The sequence below is a fragment of the Hibiscus syriacus genome, unplaced genomic scaffold (assembly GCF_006381635.1).
Source record: "Hibiscus syriacus cultivar Baekdansim isolate YM2019G1 unplaced genomic scaffold, ASM638163v2 tig00110450_pilon, whole genome shotgun sequence".
In the NCBI taxonomy this organism is placed as follows: domain Eukaryota; kingdom Viridiplantae; phylum Streptophyta; class Magnoliopsida; order Malvales; family Malvaceae; genus Hibiscus; species Hibiscus syriacus.
In genome coordinates, this window is record NW_024062743.1 from 9,112,400 (window position 1) to 9,132,195 (window position 19,796).

Genomic DNA, 19,796 nt, shown 5'->3' on the forward strand with positions numbered 1-19,796 from the left:
GTCTGTAGGTCTAGAATTAAATAGTAAGATGTGCCACCATGAACATTATACACGGCTTGGGGCCAGATAATTTTTTATGCTTCTTATGTATATCTCGAACTAAAAGATATATAAAAAAGATTATGTCTTAAAATTGTTAGACAAAATATTAGTCTGGAAATAAAATAATAATAATAATAAACATATATTATTATTGAACGAACTAAACAAAATAATATAACATGAAAATAGAGGAACACGATTTGGTTTACTCATATTTAGATATGAAATCGGTTGAGAAGAGTCAGATAAATAGAAGAGAAAGTTTTGTTGAGACATGTATGAATAGTTTCCTTAAGACAAATTCATTCTCTCCTCGTTGCTTTGAGTAATGTTGGACGTCGGTATCTTATGATACAAAAACAAACGATCACAATAGTTTACACAACCGTAGTGATCAATCAAACACAATCTTGACTTTACCTATCACCGGAAATAATAAATTTAAAAAATAATTCTAAGTGTTTTCTTATTTTAAAGTTCTAAGTTCTTGTGTATTGCAACTTTATCTCTAAGATTTGTGTATTAACTATCTTATATATAAAGGAAAAGAAATTAATAAAAAGATTATGACTTTTTAACGAAGAAATTTATTACAAATCTATTATGTATAATTGAATGGATAACTTATTATAAATATCATAAATTTTATTCGATTAATTTATTATTTTTCAACGACTACCCCAATCATCAAAATCAAAATGTACAAATTCAAAGCAAATTGTAGCTCACGGATTGATTCGAGGACCAAAAAAGTCAAGTACATTAAAGCCAAAAGTCACACCATAATAAATGATGACCCAACAACGTATAGTCAACAATATCAGAAAAAACAAAAGAGGCAACACAACTAAATAAAAAATTAAAATGAATAGTAGCAAAAAAGAACCCACACCAAAATCGAACTGAAAGCAGGAACCAACTAGAGGATTTATAGAAACCATAAAAGATAGGCTAATGTTCCTTATTTATTATTCATCAACATTATCAGTATATATACATGTATAAAGGTCTCGTAATATGTAAAATAATATCCTATATTAATTATTTAATGTTCTCTGTATTAAATATATAATATCTTAAGATTTAGACAACAAATATATAACAAGATGTTATCTGTATTAAATTTTGATGTTATGAAACCTTTTAATGTTGTAACTATCAGACTAGATGATATATAATCCTTATTATTGTATCTTGCGAGTGTTATAGAATATGCAATTAGCTGCGAGTACATTTATGTTTTATAATCGAAGACATGATGCTTAAAATTAATATAAGTCTCATGTTTTCCCTGGTCCTCAATTAAGGACCTAATCATTAACTCTCAATATCAATAGCCAATAAGGTAATAATACATCACAACATCATCAATATCATAATACCTCTTATCTTGTCTCGAATCAAGATCAAGTATATATAAGTGATTTTGTCTAGTATCAAAGTGTACCCGTCTTGTATCCATGTTGAGAAAGTATCAAGTACTTAGTACGGCACTGAATTGTCATACCCGTAATACATAGCTGGTGGGGTTGACGATATGTAGATATTGTCGAGGAATCCTCACCATAACAAAAGGCTTGCATTTACTGAGAGAGGGAGGGATTCTCACTTCTTGTGTGGTTTACTTTCCCATGCTGTTATTACTCATTAACCTCAGGTTTAACTAATTGCAAGACATGTTTTATGTCCAAATTATGTTTATTTTTGAAGAAAAAAAGCATTTAAATTAGTTCTTAGTGTGTTTGTCGTAGATGACGAATATGGCTGAGTTGTATGATGCCGCTTACCAGGTGAAACAGTTGTAGATAAAGAAGAAGGCAAAGAAAGAGTAATGGTTGTACCAAAGGAGAAGGAGCTTTTGTTGTAGAAAATTGAACAATTAGAAAGTAAAGACACCACATTAGAATATTTGACAAAGTAAATTGTTCATTCGTGCTATTAACCCTTTCATAAAAGATAACATTTCACTATATAGTCGTGGTTTTTTTTCATCTCAACTTCAAGACAGCTGGATTTCCATTGTCCTTCCACTAAAAAAGAAATCTATACGTTGTATTATTAACTATGAAAATCGAGGTTGAACAGTTGAAGCGCTTATGTGATCGTAAGAAAGTTAAATCCGAAGAAAATAACAGTGCACATATTGCTAGAAAAATAATAAGAAAAGTAGATTAAGTGGAATTATCAACTATTGTTTTTGTTTTTATATGTTGTCCATTGTTTATTAGAATCAAAGAAATATAATTAAGCTGATCTCTCACTTGGAAAACAAAGAAGAGCAGTTGGTAATCGGACTCCGTTTTCAACCGACAAAAGAAAATGGCAGACGCTGTTGTGTTGCTGGCTGTTGAAAGGATTTCTGATTTACTTATCAATGAAGCACTTTTCCTGAAAGATGTGAAAGAACAAGTTGAGAGCCTCAAGGATGACCTAAAACGAATGCAATGCTTCTTGAAGGACGCCGAGTGCAAGTCGGAACAAGGCGAACGTTTCCGCAATCAGGAGTCGGAGATCAGAGGTCTTGCTTACGATGCTGAGGATGTTATCGACTCCTTCATTCTTAAACTTGCACATATAGGAGGTTTTCATGGAGTTGTCAAGAGATTATTCACCTCCATTTCACCAAGCCTATTCATCAGCACAAAATCGGAGTGCAGATCCAAGCAATCCAAACAAAACTTAAAAGCTTTTGCGAGACTCTTCCAGCCTTCGGGATACCTGGTGATGGAGTAGGATCTAGCTGTGTTACCAGTATGCAGCAGCGATTAAGAAGAACATTCTTGCATGTTGAGGAAGAGGATGTCATTAGCTTTGAGGTTAGCACCAAAGATGTCCTGGCCCAGTTGATGACAGAAGAAGACGGATGCATGGGGGACATTGGAAAAACTACTCTTGCCAGAAAAGTATACAAACACGTTGATGTGAAGCGGCATTTTGATTTCTTGGCTTGGGTTTCTATTTCACAACAATGTAACCCAAGAGAAGTCTTGCAGGATGTCCTGCTGAAAGTTCAGCCCGGAGGAGAATCAATTGACAAATTGAATAAAAATCAGTTGATTAAAAGGCTTTCAGATGTTTTGAAATAAAATTTGTACTTGGTGGTCCTCGATGATATTTGGAGAATTGAGCATTGGGATATTCTTAAACCTGCTTTTCCGCGAGGGAACAAAGGAAGTAATATCCTGTTCACGACATGCAACAAGGATGTGGCTTTACTTGCAGATCCTTGAAACTCTCCAATAGAGCTTCCATTTCTTACTGATGATGAAAGTTGGAAGCTTTTTATCAGAAAAGCATTCCCACGAAATAAGACTGGTCCTCATGTTTGCTCAAGAGCATTTGAGAAGCTCGGAAGAGAAATGGTGAAAACATGTGGTCGTCTACCTCTGGCAATAGTTGTGTTGTGAGGCTTGCTAGCAACTAAACAGACACAGGGCCAGTGGAAGATGATTCACAGAAACATCTTCCAAGGACACTTGAAAGGGTTCCAAAAACAAGACCGTCAATATGGTGCAGTGAATGCAATCTTGGCTTTAAGTTACAATGATTTGCCTTATCATTTAAAACCATGTTTTCTATATCTTAGTCATTATCCAGAAGATTGGGAGATATCAAAGAAGGAACTCATTCGACTATGGATCGATGAAGGTTTCATTTCACCATCACTGGAAAGCAAGGATACGTTGATGGAAGATTTGAGCGAACAATTCTTGGAAGACCTTATGAATAGAAGTTTGGTTCAAGTTGCCAGGCGAGACTATACAGGGATAAATGTGAAAACATGTCGAATACATGATCTCTTGAGGGATTTGTGTATTGAGAAAGCGAGAGGAGAATTTCTTGAATTGTTCAGACACCATTGAATGAATCTGATGTGATATTGGCAGAACCTATGCTACGAAGAATTGCTATTCAGCCTAATAAAAGGCATGTTTGTTTGAAGGGAGAACATCCAAAATTACGTTCTTTGTTGCTGTTTCAAAAGGAGGGATTGATAGAACTAAAGATTTCAAAATGCAGAAATTTCAAAACTTTAAGGGGGTTGACTGTTATGATAGCGAATGTTCGGAATTGCTTGTGTCAAGTGAAATTGGTAATCTCCATCACTTGAGGAATTTGAAACTATATGGTATCGAGATAATCTTACCCCAGGCTATTGGAAGGTTGAAGAGTTTACACACTTTATACCTCAAATATCATAGATACGTTACAATTCCTAATGTTGTATTCATGGTGGAACGTTTGAGGCATATTGTATTGCGTAGTTCGGATCGGATAGGAGATAACATGTGTTTACACCCAAGGTATTTGCCAAAAGGTATTGAAACTTTAAAATAGATAGTTGTGGTCCTTGTGGATGAGGAGTTGATTGAATTCAGTAAGACAGTGGTTGGATTGAGTAATCTTCGAAGTTTAGGAATGGGATTTAAGAGAGCAGCAGATGTGAAGCCTATCCTGATGTCGCTGCATCTCATGCAGTTTAAAAGGGGTTCAACCCAATCATATCCAGACTTGGAACCCCTTTCTCAGTGTCATCGCCTTTCCGAACTAGAGATAAGAGGGGAGTTGAAAGAAGATCCGCAAGGGAGCCATCAATGTTTTGAAATGTATTCCACCAAGCATTGTCAAGTTAACTTTGATGTTATGTGAGATTAAACAGGGTCCAATGGGTGTTTTGGAGAAGCTACCTTGTTTGAGGATTCTAGCTTAAACTACAGAGCATATGGTGGTCGTAAAATAATTTGCTCTGCCGATGGATTTCCTCAACTCCATTCTCTTGAAATGTTTTATCTACAAGAGTTAGAGGAGTGGGAGATAGAAGAAGGCGCAATGCCACATCTCCGGAGTTTATGTTTGAAGGAGATTTCAAACTTGAAGATGATCCCAGAGGGTTGAGGCTTATTACTACCCTCCAACAACTGAAATTAGATGGATTGGAGAGTTCATTAGAAGAAAGGATTGAAGTGAGAGATGGCAGAGGAAGAGAAGATTTTAATAAAATCCGTCACATTCCCCACATCCAAATAAATAGCAGGTGAGTTATATATCCAGTTATATATTTCTAAACTAAAGTATTAACATCATGTTATTAACCGTATATACTTCTCCTTGAATGAAGATCAATCTAATCGGCTCTGAGATGCACTTCATCGGGATGTTTGGATGCTTAATCTCTTAAATCAATCAAACGGAAACACTTCCTAACTAGGGTAACCCAGTCAGCTCCATCAAATGAATTGATGGTTTATTCTTCTTCTTATTGTTATTTTTGATAAGGGAGACGGATTCTCAAGGCTTCTAATTGGTGTTTCAAGAGAAGAAGATAGGTTGCTACTAGCTTTTCCTCAAAAGCACCGTTTTTTCGGCATCTTGGTTTTGAGTAATTTGTTTTTGGTGCTTATGACATTCAACTCATCGAACTCACCAACTCCACTTTGTCGACACTGTTTCTTGCCCGGGCGGGGAAAACTTAGTATGACTTGGAGGTTTTTCTTTGAAAAGGTTTTGAAATGTGAGGAGTCGCCATCGACCTTTTAGGTTAGGTAGGTCGAATACCTAAAAATTTTCTTTTAAAAGAGTTTTTTAAAAAACATCATTTTAAAAGATAAACTAGTAACCATATATTTATTCTTTTTTGCAATCAAAAGGGGTTCGGGGATTGATTACGTGTGGGGAAGGATAAGCACCCCCACAACGTCCAAAATTGATACCCATCGATTATAAATTGTCTCTAATAGTGGAAATATAAGAATTCGAATACAAATTTAAGTTACGATCATATTATTCCAAATTCAACCATACAATTTTTATTTAACGAGAAATTCTAAGGAAAAATAGAAAATATTCTAATATTTCCAATTGAATAGAAAATAATCCCTAAAATACTTTAAGAATAATATTTCTCTTTCCGACTGAAATAAAAAGAATATAATAATTTCTCCCAAGAATTCGAGATTAAAATAATTTGATTCGACCAAAGAAAGAAATTAAGTCAATTTATTCAAATTATATATTAATCATGCTAGATGATGAAAGTTTAAACTAGAATGGTAAAAATATAAACACAATAAAAGCAAAAGACCAAAAATAATTATCACACAAATATAAGTGATTAAATAAAATAAAATCATACCATAACATAAGGACCAAAATGTAAGATAGAAAAATAAAGCATTCAATGTGATAAAAATATGAAACATGCATATATACTCATGCATACATATTAAGGACATAAGTGATAATTTACAAACATGATGAATTATAATACAAATAAAATCCAATCATAAATATTAAATAAGGACTAAATACCAAGAATAACAAATTTTAGAGGTCTAATAAAAAAATATAAATATACAAATATCACATAACACGAGTATTAAAACAAAATAAAATTAAATTGTGTAATAATTACAGGACTAAAACTTAATATAATCAAAACATAGGGGATTAAACTGGATATAAAATCAAAGTCAACACAAAGTCAAACTTAGTGACCAAAACAAAAGAAACAGAAAGTAAAATGCCAAAATTAAAATAAATAAAACAGAGAATATAACATGTTAGTGACTATATTGAAACAAAAGTAAAAATCGGATCTTAGAATTAAATGATAAAATAAATGAGGAAATGGTGGCTAAATTAAAATAAATACAAACAAAGAGTCATAAATAAAATAAAATAAAACACATAAATGACCAATATAAAATAAAACATAATATGGAGCTTAAATCAAAACAAACAATAAAAATTGAATATAGTGATATAAACATAAAACACGCTAAACATGTAGGGACTAAATTGAAAATAACCCTAAGAATATATAACAGACAAAGAAATTGGAAAATCACAAAAAATCACTACATGTGACTCATATGCAAAAGCATGCCAAACTAAGGGGACCTAAATGTAACTTCCCCTTAAGTTTTCTATAAATAACAAACTTTTCTTTTTTTTCCTTTTATTTTTCATTTTAATTAGTTTTAAAAAAATTTAGAGAGAGTCTCTAGAAACCAGTCGTTCGTCGGTGGCCAATGGCCACAAAATTACACCGGGAGGTCCGTCTCGGCCTCCCCGTCTCCGATCTGGGGTCGGTTTCGGGAGACTCTGCTCCGTTTGTCGCAAAAGGGCCGAAAATCGCTTAGCCTTCCCGAGCTCCGATCGTCTTCGTCCATCGTTCGATCAACCTCAAATTTGAGTGTGTTGTTATTTTTCGAAATAAGAGAAAAAAAATTAAAATAAAAAAGAAATTTGCTTGAACTTTTTTTATTTATTGCTGATAATTTTTTATAATGCTTCATTTGAAAAAGATGAAGATTATCCCCTTACATTGTTTAGAAAACCCGAAAGTCCCTCCCTTTGTTTGTTCGATTCTGTTCGAACCTCCCTCTCTCCCCCACTGCTTGTTTTTTGTTCCCCCTCCTCCCTCTTTCAAATGACTTCATCCCCTTGTTTTTAATTGATTGCTAATTTTTGTTGATGTGCTTAGTGGCAAGGTATAGCATTGGCAGTGAGTTGGTGTTGACCATTGGTGTATTAGAGATGGCCATAGCAGAGAAATATGGGGGGTTGTTGCAGTAGTTGGTGGATGGGTTGGAGCAGGGAATGGGGACTTGAAACGGGTCAGGTCTTACAGGCTTGAACCAGATCGGGTGTTGGGCCATGTTTGGGCTCTATTTTGGGTTGTTGGGGCTGACCTTAATTGGACCTGCAAAATAATGTAACAGGCGTAAATAATAATAATAATAATATTTTTTGAGACCTGGACAAAAACGGGTGTATACAGCTGCCCCTCTTTGTACATCCTTGTGTTAACAATAATATGGCAAAGACGAAAAAGACAACAAATTTTTTTTTTGGTTCTTTTTTTTTTTTGGAAATTTGATATGTTTGTTGGGGGACGACACTGATCATACGTGATGAAAAGTTATGGTCGTCTAAGTGTATGATGTTTTCAAAAGAAAACGTCTCAAGAGAGACAAAACATGTTTCAAGGGAAAAAATCTCAAAGGTTGGTGTTTCAAGAGAAACTGTCTCAAGGGAGACAAAATTTGTTTTGAGTAGAAATTGTATCAAGTGAGATGAAGTTTGTTTTAAGAAAAAACAATCTCTAGTGAGATAATATTTTGTTTCGAGTAAAATTGTCTCAAACGAGACGAAGATCCCTCAAGTGAGGCGTCGCTGATTCGAAATGTCGTGAATCAAGCAAAGGATATGTTGAAAACATCCTGCCCGAAAGTCTTATGGATGGGCCGAAGGACTTAAGCTGATTCAAAGTGTTGTGAATCGAGCAAAGGAAATATTGAAAACATCATGTCCGAATGTCTTATGGATGGCCCGCATGACTTATCATCTTGCTCGAAAGACTTATAGATGACCCCAAAGGATTTAAGCATCATGCTAAAAAGATTTATTGATGGCCCAAATGACTTAAGCTGATTCAAAGTGTTGTGAATCAAGCAATAGGAAATGTTAACACCTCTGGTGGGGTGGGGCTGATTCGAAATGTTGTGAATCGAGCAAAGGAAATGTTGAAAACATCCGACCCAAAGGTCTTATGGATGGTCCGAAGGATTTATCATCTTGCTCGAAAGACTTATAGATGACCCGAAAGATTTAAGCATCATGCTCGAAAGACTTACTCATCAAGAAACCCTTGAAAATCAAGCTTAGTTTCTTAGTTGTCAAGGAACCCCTAAAAATTAGGCTTAGTTTCCTTTTAAAAACTCATTAAAAATCATCATCAAGAAACACCTGAAAATCAGGCTTAGTTTCTAAAAACTCATTCGAAAACATCAAGAAATCCCTAAAAATTAGGCTTAATTTCTTTGAAATTCATTTGAAAACATTAAGAAACCCCTAAAATTAGGCTTAGGTTCTTTCAAATTCATTTGAAAACATTGAGAAACCCCTGAAAATTAGGCTTAGTTTCTAAAAATCTTTTGTTTCGGCCGAAACTATCTCAAGCGAAATAAAATTTTCTGTTTCGAGTGAAACAATCTCAAGCGAGATAAAATCTTCTGGTTTTAAGAAAACAATCTTGAGTGAGATAAATTTTGTTTTAAGGGAAAACTGTATCAAGCGAGATGAAGTTGGTTTTAAGAAAAATCATCTCAAGTGAGATGTATTTTTTTCAAGGGAAACTGTCTACAGAGAGATAAAATTCATTTCAAGAGAAGCGATGTCAAAGATTGGTGTTTCAAGAGAAACTATCTCAAGGGAGACAAACTTTGTTTCAAGGGAAACAGATTCAAGGATTTTGGTTTCAAGAGAATCTGTCTCAAGAGAGAAACAAATCAACGACTGATACATCTACATATCCCAGCACATTTGGAAAAATAACGAGCCCATAAATCCCTAAAGCAAACAAGTCAAGCTTCTTTCTCTTATCAGGGTGATGATCAATTACTTCTTTCAAAGCAGCCCAAGAGATGCACTCACTATCTCTCCTTTTTTCTTAATGTTTTTAACTACCCAATCTTCACTCATTCCGGTCATCAATAGTAATTTCTTCTTAAATGAATGAGTGACTGACAGCTTGGTATATACTTTATCCATCTGGGACCTCGAACAACGGACCAAAGCTTGATACTCCTCTATTGTTGGTGTTAGATCCACTCTACCAAATGTGAAACAGCTATAAGCCGGATTCCAGAACTGCGCCAATGCTCTAAATAGATTTCGGTCAATAGAAACATCTAGAAGATAAGGAATATCGCCATACAACTGATAAAAAATCTCCTTATCGGCTGCTTCCCATCTTCTCCATACCTCTCTTAGCTCACTCAGATCATTCTGGCGTACGTTGATGTGAGTGTAACCAAATTAAGTCGGGATAATAATTTGTTCAAGTATCCTACCCACACATGCTGGCTACACAATCATGCTTTATCAGATTCTACCCAACATAATATATACCCGCATGCTTTGTTATTAACAAAAAGAAATACTAACCGCATGATATCTAATTCACATGCTTATTCAAAAAATAAATCTAACCGTATGATATCTAGTTCGCATGCATTTATTCGAAAAACGAAAATAAATTACTAAAAAAAAAAGCTTTTCCTTGTGTACCCTCCTCACGGGATTCTTAAGGCTTGGGGTTGGCTCAATATAAGTTCTGGCTCTATGTTCACTATATGTTGGGTTCGGTTCTAAAGTAATAGGTTCTCAAATAGTCCTTGTCGGTCATAGGCTTTAGGGGATTGAGTTCAATTTCGAGGGAACACACCTCCTTATGACCATGCGGAGGTGATTACCATCACGAGGACCATAAGGTGTGAGCTCCAGGAGTGATCCACTATCCCATGCGGAGGTGAAAACCACATGAGAGCATAGTCTCTCACTCCTACTTAATTAGGACGGAGCGGGGCTTTAGCTCATGTCATGAAAATGCAACTGTGCATTGTGTGAGGAAAAGCGAAAGAACACAATAAAAACACTCAAAAATTCCTAAATTCACACAATTAATCTGAAACCATTAGCAAACAAATCAGTACAGCTATTTATTAGTTAATCGAATTAAATTGAAAAAATCAAAATACAAACAAACTTATTAAAAACCAAACAATGGATCAAAAACCAAATTAAAACGATTTTATAATTTTCAATTGCAAAGACAATTAATTAATCGACTATCGGCCTGACTCTCTAAAAAAAGTCCCCAGCGGAGTCGTCAAGCTGTCGAAACGATTTTTTTCTGAAAGGTGAAAAAGTGAGATTTTGAAAACCACATCAATTTCTAACTTGTCTCTTTCAATTGATTTTTAATGTAAAAACAAATGCGATTTAAAAATCTCTCGTTTCGAAAAATTTGAAATTCACTTTATGTTAAAAACATATTGTTCAAAGAGTCGCCATCAATCTTTGATTAGGGTGTGATTGGGCACCCAAAAATATTATGTTATTTTAAAAAAATTAATTTTAATTAAAACAACAAATTAAGGTCTGTGTTACCAAAAATGAGTTCGGGAGTCGGTTACGTGTGGGGAAGGATTAGCACCCCCACAACGCCCTAAATTGGTACCTAGTCGATTAATTAACATCTTTGCAATGAACTTTACAAATTCGAATTTAATTTAATTTTTGATCCCATAAAACAAAGATGTAAATTTAAAACATTCAAAAGCACTCAAATAAATTAAATTAAAATTACCGAGTCGTTTTAGAAAGATAAAAAATGCTCGATTATTTACAAATATCGATACCAGATCTTAAAAGCTATAACAACATTTTCTCGATAAATTTAAATAGACGAACATTTCTTTTTCTTCCATTCCCAAATTTTAAAGTGATGGATCAATTTTTAGGCGTCACTAATGGGATACACTTTTATTTTAAAATTATTAAAAGAAGACCTCAAATGCGTTATGACAGCCACTTAAAATAATTTTAAATTAAAATGGTATTACCCTTAATACAATTATGTAATGATAAGTCGAGTTATGCACATGAGGATTCCATACAATGCAACACTATTAATTAATAAAATGAAACAAGCATGTCAAAGCAAATGTAAATAAAGAAAATAATATTAACACGATTAAAAATTAATGAAGTTTCGGATTTAATGAAAAACATATATTCTATTAATGTTCACGATGTTAATTTGTTTTTTTTTTAAATCAAAATTTATATCTATTAACACACATATGTAACAAATTAATTAATTATTACAAACTACTAAATTTACATATAATTTTTTAAGCATATGTGACACCTATTTAATTAAACCCTATTTTGTAATAATAGCTTTACATAGATTATCATGACAAGATAATAACACAAGGAATGAAAATAAACGCGTATAAAGCTCTAAAATTAAAATCATAAATTTAACACAAATCAAGTTATAAAACAAAAATCATCACATTCCATGTACCGAAATTGAAATAAACACAATAACATGTATGGGACTAAAAAGAAACATATGAAAACATAAAGGTCAAATGTCTAAAAACAACAAATATTAAATACACTAATACTCAGGACCAAAATTGGATATGCGTAAAATATAAAGAACAAATTAAAAATATTACAGACTCGATTCTAGGACTAAAATGAAATAGAAGTAAAACTTAAATGGCTCATACGAGGAATAAACGACGAAGGAAATGGGTGCCCTAAACGACGTCGTTTGATGCTTCAGTTTAAAATCCTTAGGCTAAAAAACACAAAATCCCTAATTATCATTTCTACCAGCTCACCTCGCCGCTTTCTCCTATCTCTCTTCCACCCCCTCCTCTTCTGGTTCGATCGAACTCTAAAGCTCTAAACATCAGCCACTGCTAACAACCATCAAAGCCAACCCACTCCAACAAAGGCTCGAACAAACTAGGTAAAATCTCATTCCCTCTCTTCACTTCGAACGACGCCTCTCTTCTCCCCTAACTCTCGACCACGCACGATGCTACACTCTCCTTTGAACACCGCCGCAACCGTGCTCAATAGTTCCGGTAAGGACCCTTCTTCCTAATTTTATTTTACTATTTTCTGTTTTAATCTCTGATTGGTTTTGTAACTCTAGCCCCAGTCCCTATCTCTATCAGTCGAATCCCACCGAGACTATTGTCGCACAACTAAGGTAATTCTCTGATTCCTTTTTCTTCTTATTTTCTAGGTTTCGAAAGAAAATTACAAAACCCATACATGAATGAACATTTCAAAGGTAAAGAAAGGAAATAAATAATGATAATAAAATAAAGGAAAACCTGTTTATGGGTTGCTAGTATAGCTTTCGAAACTCACTGCTTGTGCTAGAATACAGGGAAGGAATGTTGTTTACACCGTTTGATCTCTGAATATGGGAAAGAAAACTTTTACACGCACTTTTCTTTCTATTTGTTCTATTGTATTTAAAAAAACAAATAAAAATCTCTATTCTTCTCGTAATGGTCTATCCCGGCTCAAGTATCTCCTCCCTTTTTTTGATAATATCCCTCTGTCTGTTTAATGTTTCCCGTATCCCCCTTTTTGCTGATGATGAGTGGCTATTTTCCTTCTTCCTATGGATATCCCCACGTCCCTTATTTGTTGCAGGTATCTCCAAACGGTTGCACGGTTATGGGACTCGTCTGGCATCTATTGGATGGAAAGAAACTGCTGAAGATTTTGGTGTTATCTCCACTCTTGAGCCTACACTTGCTGGGTTAGTTGTATCTTGGGCTACGACCAAATAGGTTTGCTCTGATTCGGGCCCCTGTTTGGGTCATGCATATAATCTTTGGCCTGTAAAATTTGAATGATATCACTACCATTTTATTTTTGCTTACATAAATATGTAATATTTATAGCATATTATATGTATTACACACACTCATTCAATTATATATATACGTTATACCATAAAAATACATATGGACATGCACACATAATCAGATATGATAAATAATATTAAACACCCATGATTAATAATAATATAGCATGAACCAAACAAAACTAGAATAAAGCCCGGACAAAATGAGCGTCTACAACATGACATGTATAAAATATGTGTTAATTCTAAGGTAATTATCCTAGAACAACTTTTAAAGAACTCACAACGTCCCAATATGTCGAAGTAGATGAAAATATCTACCCCTTCGTGTGACGTTGTTGTTTTAAAATCCTTCTAATTTTGATAAATAACTCGGGTATTAACAATATGTTTATGCACAAAATAAAGCAACATGGCAAGGAAAAGATGTTAGCAAAAATAATAATCAAAGAGAGGAAATGCATGTTAGTGAAAAACGAAAAGATTAAATTCAACTGGTAAATGAATCATAAAATACAGTGAATAAAATACACAGAGGAAATTAAAACTCTAACCACATAATTTCTAGTTCACATGCATTTCTTCAAAAAATTATCTATCGAATAAATTAAAAGACGAAGGTTAGAGTTCATTTCTCCTTTATGTACACTTATTTGGGTACCTATGGACAGAGTTTCGGTATGATCTTAGATCGGGTGGGTTTCTACAGATTACTATATGCAAAGTTCTGGTTCTAGGAGTAAAAGGTACTCGAATTGTCCTTGTTGGTGCCCCCTTGGGTGAGCCAAACTCTCAATCCTCAACCATTATAGGCTTAAGCGGATCGAGTTCAATTGGAGATGGCACATTTCCCTATGCCTGACACAGAGAATAAATCCTCACAAAGACGTAGGGCATATGAATCCCGAAAGCTACTTGCTAGGTCTGACACAAAGAATAAATTCTCACGAAGACGTCGCTTTCACTCCTACTTAAAGAAGAAATAGCTCGAGTATAGAGCTTATGTTATGTAATGCACATGTTGTGTGGGGGGGAAATTCTCAAACCTTTGACAAACAACCACCACACTAAAATCAAACTAAAACGAATCCAAAATTTCAATATCTGAAAATCAATCAAATACAAACATTAATATACAAGGGAATAAAACAAAATAAAAAATAATAAAATAATAAAATAATTGAAAGAAATCAAAAGAATCGTAAATTAAATAAAATCAAATTCTCAATTTCCAACTACAGAGATAATATATAATTAATTTAGGATTTGATCTACTAAGTCCTCAGCGGTGTTGACAGGTACTTTGGTTCTTGTTCCTGTTTCAACAGTGGCTAATGGAGACTCGGTTGTTGATGTTGGGAAGAACAACAATCTCAACGTTTAGAGATATTAAACTCTTGTTACACGTGGCTAGATGGTTAAATAGTTAGTACATGTGGCTAGATGGTTGATAGTACCTTGATTCTATTGTCATCCTCTCTTTAAGTCTTTATATACTTACATTTTGTATGATTCATATGTTGCTTGTAATACAAAGAGTAATTCCTTTTTACAGCTGTTCTCTAATATGGTATCAATCGCCCCAGATATTAAAGTACGCTGCTGTGCATTTCTTGTTGATTGTCGCATCTTTCCTCCTCCTGCTTGTTGGTGTGATCTTGAGTTCTTGCAAATCCATGGTAAATACTCCCGCAGTTTTCCATCCTCATGATGATGATCACGTTGTTGATTCCAGCTCGCACGTCTTTGCAAACAAAAGAATCAATGTTTGCTTAACTGATTGGAACCATCTGTTGTGGAAGCAGCAAGTGATACTTGCCATTCGAGGGCTTGCGCTTGAAAGCTTTCTTGGTGAATCCATGCCTGTTCCAGCCAAATTGACTCTCAACAAAGCTGGTGAGCAAATCATCAACCCCGCCTATCTTAGGTCACAAGTCACGACCGCAAAGCCTGATAAGGGGCTGACTGGATTCTTCACTTGCTTCTTTGGAGGCCTAAATTTTATCATTTCTCAAATCAATTTATGCTCGGGTACAAGTGTCGTATAGGATCCTATTTCAGTCAAATAACCCGTTCTGTCAATCAGTATAGCACACGCAGGAAGATGGGATTTGCATCATCACCGGCCGTCCATTCCATTTCTTCCAGCCCATCATAAGACATATCCGACACTTAAACCTGAACAATCGTCAAACATGGCATTAAAACAACATTCATTGCAGACACTGCGTCATTGAGTCGATTCAGGGAATCATCAAACAGGGTCAAGCAGTATTTTGATGCAGGCTGGGAGTGAAGATCATTCAGGGACTTGAATGAAGCAGTCCCTTATTATTGCATTAACTGACTTTAATCCGATCTGATCATATAGATGGTTTCTTTTCAGCAGCCAACAACAATAAGGTTTCGGATTCAGACTCGAGATTTCAACAATCAAACAAGTTGAAGGCATAATATACTTAATAATTGTACCATTGTTTGAGTTTTTTGCATTTGGAGAACAAAAGCAAAGCATAAAGAACCACAGATATATATACATCGACTCACGTAATATAAAGGAGTCGCTAAAAACCAAAACAAACAAGAACCACAGGCTCATTCCTCAGGCTATGGTCCCCAAGAAGGATCCCAGACCCAATTTTTGAAGTGTACATAGATCACTCACACGGCTCAAGCTCTTCTAGCTTTATTAGGACGACCTCGACGAGAACCGTTTTCTCCACCCCAGCCACGTTTTCCACCTCTGTTCTTCCCTCCCCTAAGAAGCATCAAGAACAAAGACGCAGGTGATTACCAATGGGGATCGATCATCGAAACAACACAAATAGAGTATCGGCACTGACCTTGACTGAAATCGGTTCTTGCTTCCCTTGTGCTTCTCTTGGTTACAACGGAGTTGATTCCAATACTCTCTCTCAGCATCACCTAGAAACATTTCCTCATCAAATAAATCTGATTATCTTGCCGTACATATTTTACCGTCATCGAAACACTAGTCGAAGATGATAAGCAATTACATAACACAATGAACAATCAAAGTTCTATGTACTGAATAAGGTTTAAATGATATAAAAAGGAAGTTGTTTCTTCCTTACCGGTCACCAGTTCTACACTGGCAATGAAATTTTTTACAACCAGACCACCTTTAGCCGAGACAGCAGCAGTATGAGCTCTTATGGGTGTATCGGGTTCGTTGAACCGAATGTAACCCTTATCCTCTCCAATTCTAAAGTCAACATACTTCAGAGGTACAAAAACATGAACCATTGGTAAGAACTTATAAAGGAAAAACATCAAATGTATGGTAAGAGAGACCAATTTCAATAATACCTTCAAAGTGCCGAATTTCTTGAAAACATCCTTCAAATCCTCACGTAAAACGACATTCATATCGTCTTTATAGATTGATGCAGCAGATTTACGTTCCTTCTCATCAACCTCCTCAATGGGACTTTCCTGATCCATATTTTCTTTACCATTGTCATTTTCTGCAGTCTTCTTTTGATCAGAACCATCCTGCTTCACGGAGTCCCCGGTCGAAATGCTCTTCAATGTAAAAGCAACAAGTAGGCCCTTCGGGTATCTGCAATGATCATTACATCTGCTTCGGTCACAAACATTCGACAATTATGTTAATGCCATAGGAAGATTGTGATAAATCACATACTTTTCTTCAATATTCGAGTTGTTTGAAGGACGAATTCGTTCAGACTCCTCTGCTTCTTTCTCTCTTATAGCATCAAAAATCCTTCCTGAAATGAAACCATTTAGTCAAAAGCAGATGAGTTTGAACTCTAAATCCAAAATTTTGTCCGAACTCTACATCGAAACAACTTCAGCAAACATATGTCGAAGCCAACTCACTTGGTTTTAACTCCAGTTCAGCACCAGCAAAAACCAAGCTTTGTCCCAAAACCTTTTTGACATCTTCCTCAGCCGAGAATTCGACCAAAGCGGTGCCGCAAAAATACTTCTTGTTCGCCACATTACGAGGCAACCTCACACTATTAACCTAAAACGAAGCAAGGAAAAAGTCATTGGCTTTCATTTAACTAATAATACATCCACAAGTTTAACAAAATTGACCCGAATTTTGACATTGTTAATCAATACCTTAGCATACTGACTGAAAAAGGCCTCTAAATCTTCCCTCTTGACTGTAAACTCGAACGGCGACACCGCAATTGTTCTACTGTCCAATTGCTCTATCAATTCCTCAGGCTCTAATAGCTCAGTGCTTCTTCCTACTTTCTTCCCTACAAAAATAAACGCAAAACAAAAAATCTCATCAATGTCTTTGCTTAAATGAAAAATAAATATTTGGGTTTTTCTTTACAAAACTAACCATCTTCAGAAACCTTGAGGGAAGATGAAGTTCTGAGAGTTTCAGCGACAGCATTCAAAGTAGCTTCTGGTACATCTTCTGGATTCTTCACTGCCATTGAATTCAAATGGCTTCTCATCTTTGAAAAAGAACAAATCAATGCCAAACTGACCACTGGTTTTTTATACGAAGTTAAAGCTTAAAAAAAACAAAGCACCATGCAATAAAATAATCAAAAAGTACAGAAACAAAATTTTCTTCGAACTCAAACATGCGGAGGATTAAAAGCGAAAAGATACGGCCATCTTCACTCTCCTTGATCTTTTTCTTGAGGAAATCGTCTTTTAGAATATTGCTATCACTGAAGTAAAACTCTACCTGTAAAAAACTTATTTTATAAAACCATTTCTTAAGCCATTATAGAGTTTAAAACTTTAAGATGAAGGTGATTTGACCTGGCGAAGAACAGCCTTGGCAGTATCTTCGCTTAAAAACGGAGTCACCATTGTTGTACAGTAAGGGCTTGAGTTGATAGAGAAAGAGGAGGAATAAGAGAGGGAGGGTTTAGGGTTTCGGGGGACGATATTATATATATATAATATATATATATATATATATATAACTCGTAGTAACACGATCTGATTTGGAAGTTCACTCTCCCAGGAGACAAGGGCTGGCAACTCATAAATTAAAATGAGTAAAATACACAAACGGTCCCTAAGTTATACGATAATGATTTTCTGATCAAATAATTTTAAAAATTATAAAATAATCATTAAATTTATTAATTTATTAAAAACATTAAAATTTATTAAATTATTAAATTTATCAGGATATTATAAAATGATCCTTTAATTTATTAAATTTTATTATTATCTATAAATAACAGGAATTATTTAAAAATAATAATAAATTTAATAAATATTTTATAACAATAAAGAATTTACAGGTTATTTACGTTACTGTTAAAATTTCAAACAAATTTAAGTTTCATTTTTTTTTTAAATTTACCCATCTCCACCACTAAAATTTTAAGAGAGTTAATAAAGACCAAAGTATAAATTATAAATAAATTATCTCTAGATTTTAAACCCATAATTTCAAGATTATGAAATCTGATGAGAATAATGAAATGTATTTATAATGTACATTATCTGAATCCATAATATATGAAATTTTTTATTTAAAATAACCGTAGGCCATGCAAAAAAAAATTATAAATAAAAATAAATTAAGAGGACTATTCAAGATTTTACTTTTTTCCTTAAAAAATCTTAATATAATGCATTAATTGCATAGTTTTAATATAATGCACTAATTGCATTCTTTTATAACTAAAAAATTATTTGATAGTTAATTAAAAAAATATTTGTTGTTAACAATTGGTATTTTTTTTTATTGTATTCTTTATTATACTTTTATTTTCTTATATTATATGTTTTTAACAAGTATACTTGTATGACTCGTTTTCTTATGTTTTTTTGTATGTTTCCGATTGTTTAGTCGTTGTTTTCAATTGTTAAGAGTTTATTTGACATCGACACAATTGATTAATGTGACACATATATGTTATATTGTTGATCTTTCTTGCTTTGGATCCTCGTATTGGATTCGAATGCCCGTTATGTGTTCATGGATAGCCTTTCACGTCGCTCAAATCTGATTTGCGATTTGTCAGTGGTCTTTCAGTAGCTTGATTCCCATTTTTTGTCGATGCGATCATATCTATTTGTATATATCTTCGTTCAAGATTCTTAGTTAAATTTTAATCTTTCCTTGTACGATACTTATGTGATATTAAGTTGCTAGTTTTGTTTAAATGATTACAGAAAAATTGTTCTAATTATATGATTAATTTACGATTATGATTATAAATCTTCATTGTAATTTAAGATATTTCCTATTTTAAATAAAATTAGTGGCTTCTATAAAAAGAATCAATAAAAAAATAATACACAAAAATGTCTATTTGAATATCATTTACCATATTTAAAAATCCCAAGTCATAATGTCAAAATTAGCCCCTGAATATTCATCAAAATGGCCATTTTGTCATCTATTCTATTCTTTAGAATATTTCGGCCCCTAACGTTTCGTTTTAGGGGGGAAATTTGACCCTTAATATTTGACAGAATAATCACTTTATCCCTTATTATTTTTTCTACGACATTTTAG

At 34.0% G+C, this 19,796-nt stretch overlaps 1 protein-coding gene and 1 pseudogene across 1 annotated transcript; one reads left to right on the top strand and one right to left on the bottom strand.

Annotated features, from left to right (window-relative positions):
- The first annotated feature begins 2,361 nt into the window (after window positions 1-2,361).
- On the top strand, window positions 2,362-15,751 carry LOC120126207 (annotated as a pseudogene).
- Window positions 15,722-18,177, bottom strand: LOC120125972 (la protein 1-like). Its single transcript, XM_039144283.1, has 10 exons — window positions 18,077-18,177; window positions 17,921-17,999; window positions 17,643-17,795; window positions 17,411-17,553; window positions 17,162-17,309; window positions 16,965-17,049; window positions 16,628-16,880; window positions 16,393-16,537; window positions 16,141-16,222; window positions 15,722-16,055 (listed from the first exon to the last, which is right to left on the bottom strand). Exons 1-10 carry the CDS (start codon window positions 18,125-18,127, stop codon window positions 15,968-15,970), a joined length of 1,227 nt encoding a protein of 408 aa, XP_039000214.1. The 5' UTR covers window positions 18,128-18,177; the 3' UTR covers window positions 15,722-15,967.
- Between the last annotated feature and the right edge of the window lie 1,619 nt (window positions 18,178-19,796).